This window comes from Danio rerio, chromosome 19, assembly GCF_049306965.1.
Source record: "Danio rerio strain Tuebingen ecotype United States chromosome 19, GRCz12tu, whole genome shotgun sequence".
Classification (NCBI taxonomy): Eukaryota; Metazoa; Chordata; class Actinopteri; order Cypriniformes; family Danionidae; genus Danio; species Danio rerio.
This window is the reverse complement of record NC_133194.1, coordinates 843,975-860,000: the sequence shown is the minus strand read 5'-3', so window position 1 is coordinate 860,000 and position 16,026 is coordinate 843,975. Positions and strand designations below refer to the sequence as shown.

General features: G+C 38.1%; 1 protein-coding gene across 2 annotated transcripts in view; it reads left to right on the top strand.

Moving 5' to 3' along the window:
• slc6a19a.2 (solute carrier family 6 member 19a, tandem duplicate 2) overlaps positions 1 to 16,026 on the top strand; it is a 21,721-nt gene extending 5,695 nt beyond the window's left edge. Inside the window, exons 3-13 of one of the 2 annotated variants that reach the window (XR_012394780.1) lie at positions 859 to 996; positions 1,204 to 1,385; positions 4,453 to 4,563; positions 4,687 to 4,799; positions 4,899 to 5,027; positions 6,538 to 6,694; positions 6,783 to 6,987; positions 8,381 to 8,540; positions 10,420 to 10,582; positions 14,372 to 15,041; positions 15,108 to 16,026. Coding sequence is in view for 1 of the 2 variants with exons in the window: in XM_002665446.8 (XP_002665492.2) it covers positions 859 to 996; positions 1,204 to 1,385; positions 4,453 to 4,563; positions 4,687 to 4,799; positions 4,899 to 5,027; positions 6,538 to 6,694; positions 6,783 to 6,987; positions 8,381 to 8,540; positions 10,420 to 10,582; positions 14,372 to 14,611 (1,598 nt within the window). In the remaining variant the exon portion in view is untranslated. Of the gene's footprint in view, positions 1 to 858; positions 997 to 1,203; positions 1,386 to 4,452; positions 4,564 to 4,686; positions 4,800 to 4,898; positions 5,028 to 6,537; positions 6,695 to 6,782; positions 6,988 to 8,380; positions 8,541 to 10,419; positions 10,583 to 14,371 lie in introns of both variants that reach the window. The other variant, XM_002665446.8, reaches the window with a different exon arrangement.

Below are 16,026 nucleotides of genomic sequence, written 5' to 3'. Positions count from 1 at the left end.
ATATATTGCAAATTACATTTGACATATGAGTTTGTATTTTACATATACATATATATATATATATATATATATATATATATATATATATATATATATATATATATATATATATTATTAATATTTTTATATATATTATTTATGATTATTTTTCCAAATATAAAAATTGGCATTTAGATATAAATATATTTTACCTATTGGAATAATATTTACATTACAAATTTGTAGATATATATTCAAATATAATAGTTATAGTTAGACATATTTCAAAATATAGAATATATTTTTTAAAAATTCCCCAAATTTGCCAAAAAAAGACCTTATAAAAGAAAAGTCTCACAAAGAAACTGTATTGCATTGCATCTATGCATTAAAGAGAGTGGTTTAGTTAGCCAAAACTATGAATACACTGTATAATGTTTCATCTAGGGGCAACATGGTGGCTCAGTGGTTGGCACCGATGCCTCACAGTAAGAAGGTCTCTGGTTCGAATCCCGTCTGGGTCAATTGGTGTTTCTGTGTGGAGTTTGCATGTTCTCCCCGTGTTGGTGTGGGTTTCCTCCGGGTGCTCTGGTTTCCCCCACAGTCCAAACACACGCGCTATAGGGGAACTGATCAACTAAACTGGCTGTAGTGTATGAGTAAGTGTATGGGTGTTTCCCAGTACTGGGTTGCAGCCGGAAGAGCATCCACTGCGTGAAACATATGCTGTAATAGTTGGCGGTTCCCTCTGTCGTGGCGACCCCTCATGAATGAAGAGACTAAACCGAAGGAAAATGAGTGATTGAATGTTTCATCTTCTGTCTCTGGTGATTATATAGTGAATAACATCACACAGAGAGTAAAGCATCTCTCTCTCAGGTATCGCCTCTATGCTGGTGTCCTTCATCGTGGGCATGTACTATAACACCATCATCGCCTGGGTCATGTGGTACTTCTTCAACTCTTTCCAAGACCCTTTACCCTGGAGCCAGTGTCCTATTAATGGCAGCAGGACAGGTACACACCGTACAAACCATACACACTGTCCATACACACCATGCACACATTATATTGAGAAAGTAAAACTGCACAGTGTCCTGTAAGGGGTTGGGTTGGGGATAAAGTTGGGGTTAGGGGGATAGAAAACATTATCTACACATTATCAAAACAATGGAGACCTATGTAAAGTCCCCACAATTCAGTAAAACAAACCTGTGTGTGTAGGGTTTGTGTCGGAGTGTGAGCGCAGCTCTCCAGTGGATTATTTCTGGTACAGGAAGACTCTGAACACGACGCCGCACATCGAGGACTCTGGCGGTCTGCAGTGGTGGATGGTGCTCAGTCTGCTGTGTGCCTGGACGGTGCTGTGGGTTTGCTGCATCAGAGGAATCGAGACCACCGGGAAGGTGAAACACAACTGATGCATAATTTAATTAATAATACTCAATATAATTACTGTGTTTACATTATTATGAGGGTTGGGGTAGGGGTAAACGTTAATTAAATACAATTTAATGGGAAAATTTACCAATAATATAAATAATACTCTGCATAATTACTGTTTTTACCTTACTGTGAGAATTGGGGTAGGGAAAAATGTTAAAAAATACAATTTAATAAGTAAATTAATTAATATTATGATTATATTCGCTATAATTACTGTTTTTACATTAATATGAGGGTTGGGGTAGGGGTAAACATTAATAAAATACTATTTAATAGGTAAAATAATCAATTATAAGAATAATACTTCGTATAATTACTGTTTTTACATTACTGTGAGGGTTTGGTTTAGGGGTATGTGTTAATAAAATATAATTTAATGGGTAATTTAATCAATAATATGATTAATACTCTGTATAATTACTGTTTTTAGGTAGTAGTATGGGTAGACGTTAATGAAATAAAATTTATTGGCTTATTTAATCAATAATAAGACTAATTCTTGCTATTATTACATTGCTGTGAGGGTTGGGGTAGGGGTGTGTGTTAATAAAATATAATTTATTGGGTAATTTAATCAATAATATAATTAATACTCTGTATAATTACTGTTTTAATACATTACTGTGAGGGTTGGGGTTGGGTAGACATTAACAAAAATAAAAATTAATAGGTAATTTAATCAATAATAAAAGTAATTCTCAGCTGTATCCCTTCTAGCAACTAAGAATAAAAGTTCTTCAGGTAACATTAAAATAATGTTCGTCCAAAGTTATCTGCTCTTTAATAAAGATAAAAAGGCACTACTTTATCTCTGAAATGTTTTAGTTAGATGTTTATGTAACTTTTTTTACAATTTACTTGTTTAAAAATATTCAGAAAACATTTAAAGGCAGCATTATAATGCTTTCAAAATGAAAATAATCAGTAGTCTATCCAGATAACAGAATATTTTTAGTTATAAACAAAAGGTCTTCCAGTAATGCTGAAATGATGTTTGTCCAGAGTTATCTGGGTCTCATTTATAAACACTGCATTAAATGCTTTTCCTACAAAGAGTTTCTGTCTAAAACATCTACACATTTTGAAATCATTAAGCATTTTCTAGACAAGCAGAAAATATTGTCTTGTTTTCAGAAAGGATTTATTCAAAATGAGGTGAGTTTTACTGTAAAACAAGCAAAATAATCTGCAAATGGTGTAAGTGAAATAATCCTGTTATGGCTTTGAGATAATACTGATTTACTAACCCATTGGCAGATTATTTGCATTGTTTTAAGGCAAAACTCATTTAATTTTGACTCATTATTTCCTAAAACAAGACAATATGTTTTGCTTGTCTAAAAAAATGCTTCTCAATTTAAGCATTTTTAGATATTTGGACTAGAAACAAGACAGAAACTCTGAGTAAGAAAGGCATTTTTTGCAGTGCAGTGTTTATTAAATGGGAAACCAATGCTAACCCTAATTGCCAAACACATGATTGTCAGTAAATGAGGTGTAAAGTGTGTTCTGCAGTCCTCAATGAGTGATTTATTAGAGGGCATGCGCAGTGTTATGTCCACGTGCAGCTGCATTAATAACCTTGTTGATAAATGAGATGATTAACCCAGTGAAATCCCCACAATAATGAACAACCAGCCCTCAGAAAGAGCAGATAAACAGGGTTAATCCAGGGTGTGGTGACAGCGGTTAAACATTAACACACAGATTTACCGTCTGGTAGCCTGGAAGTTTTGCTAATGCTAGGATAAAACTCATAAAAGTGATAATAAGAGGAAACTGATACGACGGCTGTATGAGGAGCACAAAGGGCAGGAGATTGGTCTGCTGTAAAGATAATAAACAACACTAATGGCTGGAGAGGAATCTCTGATAACTGATATTTCTCTCTGATTTACATCACAGCGAGAGCAGACAACAGCTCATATGGAGACATAATGTAGAAATCTGCTCCTAAAACTATTAGAATTTGTTGATTTAAGACACTGTGTGCAAGCGAATTACGCCAAATTAAATCATCTTTTTTTATTAAATGCAATACAAATGCTTGTTTATTATAGTGTGTAATTTAAATGAAGATACACTGTATGAAAAATAATTATTCATGTCAAAATATGTATTAAATACTTTATTAAAGGTTAGAATTAAAATATATACATTTTTGAAATAAATTTTAAACATTATATATATATATATATATATATATATATATATGTTGTGTGTGTGTTATTATCTGTCAATTAATGTAAAGATATTCATGTATTTTAAGTAATGTTTGAAATCTAATACATTTATTTCAAAATATTAAATACATCATTTATTAAAGTGTATTAAATTAATTTCAAAATGTTTTATTATTCATAAATAGATTATTATTTATTAATTGTTTTGAAAATTTATATTATTTATTTTCTTTTATTGCTGTATAAAATTTTGTAAATTAATTGGAAGTTTATTCCTTATACTTTAAATTGAGTTTTAATATATATATATATATATATATATATATATATATATATATATATATATATATATATATATATATAAACATAAAAAATGTAATATACAATTTATAACAGCATTTTTGCACTGCTTAATTCATTCATTCATTTAATTTTCCTTTGGCTTAGACCCTTATTTATCAGGGGTCACCACAGCGGAATGAACCGCCAATTATTCCAGCATATGATTTACACAGCGAATGGATGCCCTTCCAGCTGCAACCCAGTACTGGGAAACACCCATACACACTCATTCACACGCATGCAAATTCCATACAGAAACGCCAGCTGACCCAACCAGGACTGGAACCAGCAACATTCTTGCTGTGAGGCCACAGTGCTGACACAGAGCTCACTGCTTAATTGTTGTGCAAATAAACAGCACTAAAAACCCCCAAACACAGCACTGCAGGCAGATTTACAGGTCTCGCAGAGGTTTGAGTGTGTGTTGCTGATTAGTGTGTGTTTATTGCGTGACTGTAGTGGTTTAGAGTGTGTGTTCATTGAGTGTGTTCTGTATGTGCAGGCAGTGTACATCACCTCCACCCTGCCCTATCTAGTGCTCACTATCTTCCTGATCAGAGGACTGACGCTCAAAGGTTCTGTCAGCGGCATCAAGTTCCTCTTCACTCCCGATGTGAGTCTCTCTCTCTCTCACTCACACACACACACATACACACTATTATTATTATTATTATTATATAAAGCAGGTGAGTCAGTGTGCATGATGTATTTTCTGACTGTGTGTGTGTGTGTGCAGGTGAATGAGCTCCTGGATCCGCAAACATGGCTGGATGCAGGAGCGCAGGTCTTCTTCTCCTTCTCTCTGGCGTTTGGAGGACTGATCGCCTTCTCCAGCTACAACTCTGTGCAGTGAGTGAACATTACACTGAAACACACAAACCTGCGCTGAGTGTAGTGATGTGCGAGGGCAACTATTTTAATCCAGTGAAAATGTCTGATTTTCTACAGTAATAACTGCGAGCAGGACGCCGTCATCATCTCTATAATCAACGGCATGACATCGATTTACGCCGCCATCGTCATTTACTCCATCATTGGTTTCAGAGCCACCGAGAGGTTTGACGACTGTCTCAATGGGTAACTTCATCTCTCATGCTCACTAGATAAACATTTAGTTAAAGATCATGTATGTATGTATGTATGTATGTGTATGTGTGTGTGTATATATATATATATATATATATAGTTGAAGTCAGAATTATTAGCCCCCGTTTATTTTTTCCCCCAATTTCTATTTAATGGAGGGAAGATTGTTTCAGCACATTTCTAAACTTAATAGTTTTAATAACTCATTTCAAATCATTGATTTATTTTTTTATCTTTGTCATCATGACATCAAGCTTAAAGTGATATTTAAAGGCTTCACTAGGTTAATAAGGTGAACTAGGCAGGTTAGGGTAATTAGGCAAGTTACTGTATAACAATGGTTTGGTCTATAGATTATCGGGGGGAAAATTAGCTTAAAGGGGCTAATATTTTTGTCCAAAAAATGTTTTTTGAAAAATTAATAACTGCTCTTATTCTAGCCGAAATAAAACAAATAAGACTTTCTCCAGAAGAAAAAATATTATCAGACATACTGTGAAAATTTCCTGAATCTGTTAAACATCATTTGGGAAATATTTTAAAAAGAAAAAAAAAATCGAAAGGGGGCGAATAATTCTGAGATATATATATATATATATATATATATATATATATATATATATATATATATATATATATATATATATATATATATATATATATATATACAGTTGAAGTCAGAATTATTAGCCCCCCTGAATTATTAGCCCATGACAGTAAATAATATTACTCCAGATATTCTTCAAGACACTAGTGTTCAGCTTAAAGTGACATGTAAAGGCTTCACTAGGGTAATTAGGGTAAAGTTAGGGTAATTAGGCAAGTCATTGTATAACAGTGGTTTGTTCTGGAGACAATCCAACACTAATATTGCTGAAGGTGCGAATAATATTGAGCTTAACATGGCTTTAAAACAATTAAAAAATGATTTAGTCCCACTTTATATTAAGTGGCCTTGACTAATATGTACTTACACAGGAATTAATAATTTGTTACAATGTGCTTATTGAGTAAATACATGTATTTACTGTGTACTTATGCTTGATTAAAAACAGGTATGTAATTACCTTTTGTTATTACATTTGTAAATACACTGTTGACCATCCCTTACACCTTAACCCACCTTTAAACCTGCCCATGCCACCAAACCTGTTTATAACCCAACCTCTATCCCAACTCAAGAGCACCACAAGTGTTCTCAAATACATTATAAACACAGTAAGAACATTGTATTTATTTTTTGATGTAAGTACATAGTAGTTAAGGACACTTAATATAAAGTGGGACCAATGATTTTATTCTAGCTGAAATAAAACAAAGCAGACTTTCTCCAGAAGAACAAATATTAGAGGAAACACTGTGAACATTTCCTGAATCTGTTCAACATCATTTGGGAAATATTTGACAAAGAAAAATTCACAGAAGACTTAAACTCTACACTATTTTCCATTTTCAGTGAATATTCTGAAACTCACCACTCTTTTTTTCCTCCTCCTCACAGGAATATTCTGTCTCTGCTGAACGCGTTTGACCTGCCGGAGGGAAGCATCATTGAGGGTAACTACACTGAGGCTATTCAGCAGCTCAACATCAGCAGACCAGACATCATTCAGGAGCTGCAGCTGAAAACCTGCGACATGCAGACGTTTCTGAGCCAGGTCTGCTTCCCTGCACCTCCAGCAGATCTGATCTTATACTTTGCACAGTGTGGAGTCAATCTTCTCAGTGCTGTCGTGTGTTTGTCAGGGTGTTGAGGGAACGGGTCTGGCGTTTATCGTCTTCACTGAGGCCATCACTAAGATGCCGGTGTCTCCTCTGTGGTCAGTGCTGTTCTTCATCATGCTCTTCTGCCTCGGGTTGTCCACCATGTTCGGCAGTATTGAAGGTGTTGTGGTGCCGCTGCAGGATCTCGATATCCTCCCAAAAAATTGGCCAAAGGAGGCATATACAGGTGAGAATGTTAGGGGGCTCTCCAAGAGTGCATGAAATGACTGACTTTGGATTTTGTTTTACTTTGTTGGGTTATCGATTAGGGGTGGAGCAAAATATCGATATGCCGATTGATCGTGTTATTTAAGTCAGCGATGCATTATGGATAATCTTACGCCAAGTATAGAGATTTATCTAAATGTACAAAAGATTTGAATTAATTAGTGAGTACACTACAGCCGTTTCCCACTTTAGCTGCAGTACACCCAGCTGCCATCAGGCGGCGCTTACCATAATAGCAGATCAACAATAAGGTTGCTGAAGGTCGCTGGTTCGAGCCTCGGCTGGGTCAGTTGGTGTTTCTGTGTGGAGCTTGCATGTTCTCCCTGAGTCAACCCAAGCTCATTCTGAAAACGTAGCACTACAGACGTTTCTGGACGTCTTCGATTTACGTGAACGGAGGCAAACACTACGGGCGGTGTGACACCGCTCCTTTTCGCGCTCGCCGGCTGACGGCTCACTTCCTCCGTGTGGAGGGCTTTCCCGGCGCAACCAGTTTGTCCGGTTAGCTCGTTGTGTTACGTCAGCGGAGCGGAGGCCCGGAGGAGGAGCTGGCCGTGGAAAAAAAAACAGAATACAAAAAATAAAGCAAACGAGTTCGTATTCGGGCGAGAATGCGGTGAAATCCGAAAACGCGGATCAAAATCGGAAGGGGGCTTTTCTTTTTCTGGACAGCTTTTGCTAATCGTCAATTGGGTTTAGGGAAGAAGGAGGAGGAGGTGGGTGGCTGGGTCGGCCAATTGGTCGGCCGCCCAGTCAATCGTTCAGTCATTCAGTCAGTCAGTCAGACAGACGGCGGCTCAACGGCGGCCTCCGGCGGCTTTTTACGCGAGAACAGCGCGGGTAGAATGGCTCGTGCTCGCGAGAGGCGTTTGAGACGTGACAAAGCGCGCACAGCGGCCTTTCACGGATTAGCGAAAACAAAAACTGCACAAATACGTACCTCCCGGGACATATTTTGCAGTCTCCAGAAATGTCCACAGGGCTACGTTTCCAGAATGAGCCTGGGTTGCTCTGCGTGGGTTTCCTCCGAGTGCTCCGGTTTCCCCCACAGTCCAAACACATGCACTGTAGGTGAATTGTGTCAGCTAAATTGTCCGTAGTGTATGAGTGTGAGTGAGTGTGTATGGATGATTCCCAGAGATGGGTTGCGGCTGCATAAAAACGTGCTGGATAAGTTGGCGGTTCATTCCGCTGTGGCGACCACAGATTAATAAAGGGACTAAGCCGAAAAGAAAATAAAAAACTAGCAAACTAGCAAAAAACACTTGCTTTGCGTCTGGCACGTGTTCATAGGCTCCATATTGTTCAGCAATATGAACTGACTGCAGTGTCTGTCTGTGTCTGTGTTCCAGCTTTGGTGTGTGTGGTGTCTTTCGCTTTCGCCATTATATTCGCTCAGGGCTCAGGGGAATATTGGCTCGCTCTGTTCGATGGCTTTGCCGTATCCATTCCTCTGCTGATCATCGCCTTCTGCGAGATGATGGCTGTATCGTACGTTTACGGCATTGACAGGTGAGTCCACAGATCTTACAAACCACATCAAATAACAGCTACAGCAATAATTCAGCACATCAAGCGGAAGAGCAGCAGATGAAGACGCTCTCAGTTCAGTTTAATAGGACTGTCACTGTTCAAGGATGATCCACATTATATTGTAATCGACTTGTTTCCAGTGCATGTTGGGCTCCAGCAGGGCTGCCCTTTGCCACCGGTTCTGTTTATAATTTTTATATACAGAATTTCAAAGAGCAGCCTTGGGCTGGAGGGGGTCCGGTTTGGGGACCACAGGATTTCATCTCTGTTATCCGCAGAAGATGTTGTTCTGTTGGCTTTATCGAACATGGACCTTCAGCATGCACTGGGGCGGTTTTCTGCCAAGTGTGATGAGGCTGGGATGAGAATCAGCACCTCCACGTCCAAAGTCATGGTACTCAACTGCAAAAAGAGGGTTTGCCATCTCCAGGTTGGAGGAAAGTCCAAGTTGGAGTTCAAGTTGGTGGGGTTGGGATGGGTACAGCGGCAGGAGTAATGTGATGGATGTACCGGTCAGTTGTGGTACAGAAGGAGCTGAGCCGAAAGGCAAAGCTCTCGATTTACCAGTCAATCTACGTTTCTACTCTCACCTATGGTCATGAGCTTTGGGTCATGACTGAAAGGACAAGCTCTCGGAGACAAGCAGCTGAAATGAGTTTCCTCCACAGGGTGGCAGGGCGCACCCTCATAGACAGGGTGAGGAGCTCTGACACCCAGGTGGAGCTCGGAGTAGAGCTGCTGCTCCTCCACATCCAGAGAAGGCAGCTGAGGTGGCTCGGGCATCTGTTGCGGATGCCTCCTGGACGCCTACCTAGGGAGGTGTCCCACCAGGAGGAGGGCTCGGGGAAGACCCAGGACACCCTGGAAGGAGTAAATCTCTCGGCAGACCTTGGAGGAGCTGAAGGAAGTGTCTGGGGAAAGGGAAGTCTGGGGTTCTCTCCTGAGACTGCTGCCCCCACAACCCGGCCCCAGAAAAGTGGATGAAATTGAATGAATGAATATTCAATAGGCTATATGCACAGAGACTTTTAATTTGGAATAAGCCAGCTCGAGCACTTCCTGTAAACCATTAGGCCAGTATAAACTCAGCACATTTCAGATCTGCTTTACTGTAAGATCACTGATCTTCACTGCATGATTGATACACCATGTAAAGTGGCTTTCAGACTGGACAAGAAGCACTGCATTCAACTACATCACTCTGCACCATGTCTTTAGAATATGGACATTTATTTAATCATTTGTTTCCTCTTGAACAGCTAAATTAATACTTAGGTCAATTTAAATGACTGTATCTTCATTCAATTATCAATGCTGTAAAATCAGGGTGTCCGCTGGGTCTTAAAGCCACTGAAATATTGTGTTGTAGGTCTTAAACCATTTTACACAGGCCTTCATTTACTTTGTCCAAAGTAAAGCTCCTCAATCAGGCCAACCTTATCTTTTATATTTAGTTTTTTTATTGCAAAGAGATGGACAGCAAACTCCCCAAATTAGATTCCCCAATCAGGGAAAAAAAGACTAAGAATCGAGGAACAAAAACAACTACACCATTTCTCATGATAATATCAGGCCATTTGAAAAAATCCTGAGTCTTTAACCTTGTCTAATCTAAAGGTTCATACTTAATGATCTTAAAAGCATCTTAAAAAGTCTTAAATTTGACTTGAGACCTGCAGAAACCCTGTAAGAGGAACATCATGAAACTGAAAATAGTCACATCGACCCTTCACCTGAAGTATATCAGTGGCTGAAAAACACTTGCTGTGCATAAACCCCATCATACAGATGACTGTTTCTACATAACAGCTTATAAAGTGAAACCTGACCTGTTGTTGATGTTGTTGTGTTGTCACAGATTCAATGATGACATCAAGTTCATGATCGGCCACAAGCCCAACATCTTCTGGCAGGCCACCTGGAGACTCATCAGTCCTCTGATAGTGCTGGTCATCTTCCTCTTCTACTTCGTCACCACCGTCAGCAAAAAACTGACATACATCGCCTGGGACCCGGAGTCTGTACGTCACACACACACACATACACACTCAAAGTCAACAACAACAACACAGCAGATTCAGCACAGAGAAGCTCACCTCTAGTGTAACAGGGACAGACATCAAATACATGTAGTTATTAATTAATATTATATCTATCAAATATTTCCCAAATGATGTTGAACAGATTCAGGAAATGTTCACAGTAATTTCCTCTAATATTTGTTCTTCTGGAGAAAGTCTCATTTGTTTGATTTCAGCTAGAATAAAAGCAGTTTTTAACTTTTTAAAGGCTCAATATTATAATATTAATATTAATAATACGTGCCTTCATCAGTAGTGAGGATGCTGAGACGCATTTGTCTCCTCACGCATCGACTACTGTAATGCTCTTTTCATTGGTCTGCCTGCCGCTTCATCTCCAGATTACAGTATATTCAAAACTCACTCATACCAAACGTTCTGCTCACATAACCCCAATCTTGTACGACCTACATTGGCTCCCTGTTGCTTATCGCATTAAATTCAAAATTCTCCTCCTTCATTTAGATCCCTAAACAGCCTAGCACCCTCCTATCTCTGCAACATGCCTGTCCTCTACACCCCAGCTCGTTCATTATGTTCTGCTGGCTCTGAGCCTTCTCGCTGTCCCTCGGTATCGCCTCTCTCTTCAATGGGGGTCAGATCATTTAGTGTTATTACACCCAAACTCTGAAACTCTCCACCACGCTCACTCCGCTCTGCTAATAACATCTCTGAATTCAGATCCTTCCTTAAGACTCTCTTATTTTCTGAATGCTTCGCTTCTGATCTGCCAAACTGACCACTTAATCTGATCCACCTCCCCTCTGCTCATTTGTCTCCTACTGTAGGTCTTGTTCGTGTAATTCCAGTTTGTTATATTTGACTTCATGTATGTTTGTTTATCTTTTTGTTGTATTCTTTGTAAAGTGTCCTTGAGCTCTGGAAAGGCGCTATATAAATAAAAAATATTATTATTATTATTATATTATTGGCCCCTTCAGCAATATTAGTGTTGGATTGTCTCCAGAACAAACCACTGTTATACAATGACTTGCCTAATTACCCTAACTTTACCCTAATTACCCTAGTGAAGCCTTTACATGTCACTTTAAGCTGTCTTGAAGAATATCTAGTCTAATATTATGTGCTGTCGTCATGACAAAGAGAAAATATTAGGTTATTATAAATAAGTTATTAAACTATTATGATTAAAAATGTGTTGAAGAAATCTGCTCTCTGTTAAACAGAGATACTAGGAAGCAAATATTCAGGAGGGTGAACAATTCTGACTCCAACTGACTAATAATTTACAGTTAAACTACAAGAAAAGGTCCAAAGATTTGGGCTAGTGTATGTTCAAACACACAAAACCAGTCATGAAGTTTTTCTAAAAGAGCACACAGCGCCACCTGCTGTTAAACACCAGCATTGGATTAAAGTTAATCTTCTGACTGAGTTTGTTTTTCAGGCCACATTCCTTTAATCAACCCTTTATTTACTAACAGAGTTTACAGAAGACGTGTTTTAAACCACTTAAGTTTTGCCAGTTTATGTATAATAAAAACTATTGTTAAACAAGTACAGTTGAAGTCTGAATTATTCACCTGCCGTTTTTCTTTTTCCCAATTTCTGTTTAACAGAGAGCAGATGTTTTCAGCACACTTATATCATAATAGTTTTTAATAACTCATCTCTAATAACTGATTTATTTCCTCTTTGTCATGATGACAGTAAATAATATTAGACTAGATATTCTTCAAGACACTTCTATACAGCTTAAAGTGACATGTAAAGGCTTCAATTAGGGTAACTAGGCAGGTTAGGGCAATTAGGCAAGTTATTGTATAATTATGGTTTGTTCTGTGGAAGGGGCGAATAATTTTGACCTTAAAATGGTGTTTAAAAAATTATGAACTGCTTTTATTCTAGCTGAAATAAAACAAATCAGACTTTCTCCAGAAGAACAAACATTGTTAGACACACTGTGAACATTTCCTGAATCTGTTCAACATCATTTGGGGAATATAAAAAAAAATTCAAAGGTTGCGAATAATTCTGACTTCAGCTGTGTTTGTATATTATAAGTATATTGTTTCCCAATATCTCTGTTTAACAGAGAGCAGATTTTTCTACTAGTTTTACTAGTTCTCAAAAAATTCAACTTTCTAATTTTTAGCCATTCTTGCAATTAAACAATTTCGACAAGTCTGAGTTTACATTTATTTTTTTTTCAAGTTTTCTTTGTGCAAATGTTTTTGTTTTTAGCTATATAAATATATTTGATATATTTTTAAAGTCTGTGGTTTATAAGTATTTTTGTAATTCTTAACTTACAATTTTTCCTTTTTCTAAGAATGCATTTGTGAGTTTGTAAAATTCAAATTATGCGTAAAAACTCAGAATTGGGAAATAAGTTTTGCTTTTTTTGCCTTTTTTTCTCCATATCAGAAAAAAAGCCTCCATAAAGCATACAATACAGGGCTCAACAATAAGGGCTGCCCGATGGCCCGGGGCCAGTGTGAGAGATGCTCGGGACAGTAGACAGAATTGTTACTGGCCCAATCGGGGCAGTGCTGCCTTGTCACTAAATTTTAATAGACGGCAACATGACCGCGACATTAAATTATGAGGCTAAAGGAAATGTCTGTTTCTATCTTTGTGGAAACATTTAAATAGGTACAGCATGACGAAAAAAATGTTTTGCTTAGTTTGCCGTCACTTTTAAGTCAGCCACCTTTTGTTTTGCGATAAAATACGTGCACGTTTTCCATACTGCTATATTTTACTGCTAAATATTTTTCAAATATTTAAATTCTACAACTACTGACATTATTTTCATTCATTCATTTTCTTTTCGGTTTTGTCCCTTTATTAATCTGGGGTCGCCACAGTGGAATGAACCACCTGACATTATTCCGTGAAACATTATTTAATATATGTGGCTAACTTTTTTATTTCTTTTATGGGGCCAGTGAAAATTTTGGCAGGGCAAGTAAAAATCTGAACCACTGGTCCAATCGGGCCAGTAGAAAAAATTCTTAGCGTTGAACCCTGCAATATAATCAGAGCTCGAACAGAGAAAATGACCCTTTTAATTATTTTCTACTGATGGATTCATGCACAGCAAACTTCATGTCAGCAACTTTTATTTGTAAAAAAAAAATTCTACACAAGTTAATACATGTGTAAAATAAACATTTGAAGGATGCACATGTTTAATCTAGAATACAATAGTGCTCTCATCATGTTCATATGCACTATTGTGACCGTTACATCCTGAATTATTCACCCTCCTGTTTATTTTCACCCCAATATCTCTGTTTAACAGAGAGCAGATTTCTTCAGCACATTTCTAATAGTGTAAATAACTCATCTCTAATAACTGATTTATTTTCTCATCATCATGATGACAGTAAATAATATTAGACTAGATATTCTTCAAGACACTAGTATTCAGCTGAAAGTGACATGTAAAGGCTTCACTAGGGTAATTAGGGTAAAGTTAGGGTAATTAGGCAAGTCATTGTATAACAGTGGTTTGTTCTGGAGACAATCCAACACTAATATTGCTGAAGGGGTGAATAATATTAAGCTTAAAATGGCTTTAAAACAATTAAAGAAATAAAACAAAACTTTCTCCAGAAGAACAAATGTTAGAGGAAACACTGTGAGAAATGTTCAACATCATCTGGGAAATATTTGACAGAAAATTGCACAGGAGTGTGAATAACTCTGACTTCAGCTGTACTGTAAGTGCACATGCTAACCGTCCGTCTTTGTGTTATTCAGGAGAACTTCCCGACCCTGTCCGTGCTGCCGTACCCAGGCTGGATTTCTGCCATCATCTTCATTCTGGCCGGTATTCCAGTGTTGGTCATTCCCACAGTAGCGCTGGTCAGACTCATCAGGAACCGCTGCTGCAAGAAAGAGGAAACACACGCCACAGAGACACCATACTCCATCTCTGATAGAGTACAGATGATGGAGGAGACGGAGCAAAACAACCCCATCAGCACTGCATTACACTGACACACACACACACACACACACACACCGCAGAAACACCACAACCCATCTCTGACAGGTTACAAATGATGGAGGACAACAACCCCACCACCCCAGAACTCCACTTTCACACACACACACACACACACACACACACCACCATACTCCATCTCTGACAGGATACAGATGATGGAGACAGAGCAAAACAACCCCACACTCCACTGACACACACGCACACACACACACACACACACACACACACACACACACACACACACACACACACACACACACTGTGTATGACTGTGTATGTGACTAATAAAAATTAAATTTGAAACATACACAAACACCAAACACACTCTCTCTCAGAAACACACACACACTCATGGACACAAATACACACACATACATACTGTATATATGTAGCAGAGGCCGGCTAGTGTGTGCTGTGCAGGTAAACTCCTCTGACCTCTAAAGCTGCTCTAGCCACAGCCGTTATGGTCTTTAGCCTCCTCGTTAGAGCAACCGACTCCCATGCGGAAGGTCGCCGGTTCGATACCAGCTCGGAGCGGGTTGGGTGGTGTAGGACTGGCGGGGTTACATATACACACACACACATATGAATATATATACAAACATATATAGACAGAGACGAACACACTCTCGCTCACACACACACACACACTGCATATTGTACTGTGTATGAGACAAATAAACAAAATTTGAAATTGACACACACACACACGCACACACACACACGCACTTATAGATGCATAGACACACACACTTGAACATACAAGAGACATGCCGTACTGAGAGGTTCTGTTTGTATGTACACATATACTGTGTGTGAGTGTGTGCAAATGTTCATCTGGACTGAGAGCAGATTAGTAAATCACCAAACTACATAAGGACTGGACTTTTGTGAACTTTTCCCTCTAAAATAAGTTATTATTTCTGCAGTGAAGGCTTGATAAGCTGCTGGGATCTGACGTGTGTCTCTATTCTGAGTTTTGAGGCACTTATTGAAACACTCCACTGTTTCTGGGGGTTATCACGAGAGCTTCTGTGACTTTAAAGCAGTGATATATGCACTGTATATTGTAATTAATGTCAATGATGTTATTTTTACTTGCTCAGTGGTGTTAAATCCAGCTAGATGAACTGTTTTTTGATTGTTTATTTGCTTGCAAAACTGTCCTGCAATTACGAGTTCATTTTTTACGGTCGTTAATTTATTGTCATTCCTGCAATTTTTCCTCAAAATTGTGACTATTTGATGTAATTGATGTAATTCTGACGTTATTTCTGATAACTCTGAGTTCATGTCGTGCAGTTCCGAGGGTTTTTTTATTAATAAATAAACCATAATTAATGTATAAATGAACTGTAAATCAACTAAATACACATTTCCTCAGCTCTTCATGGGCAAACGTGCA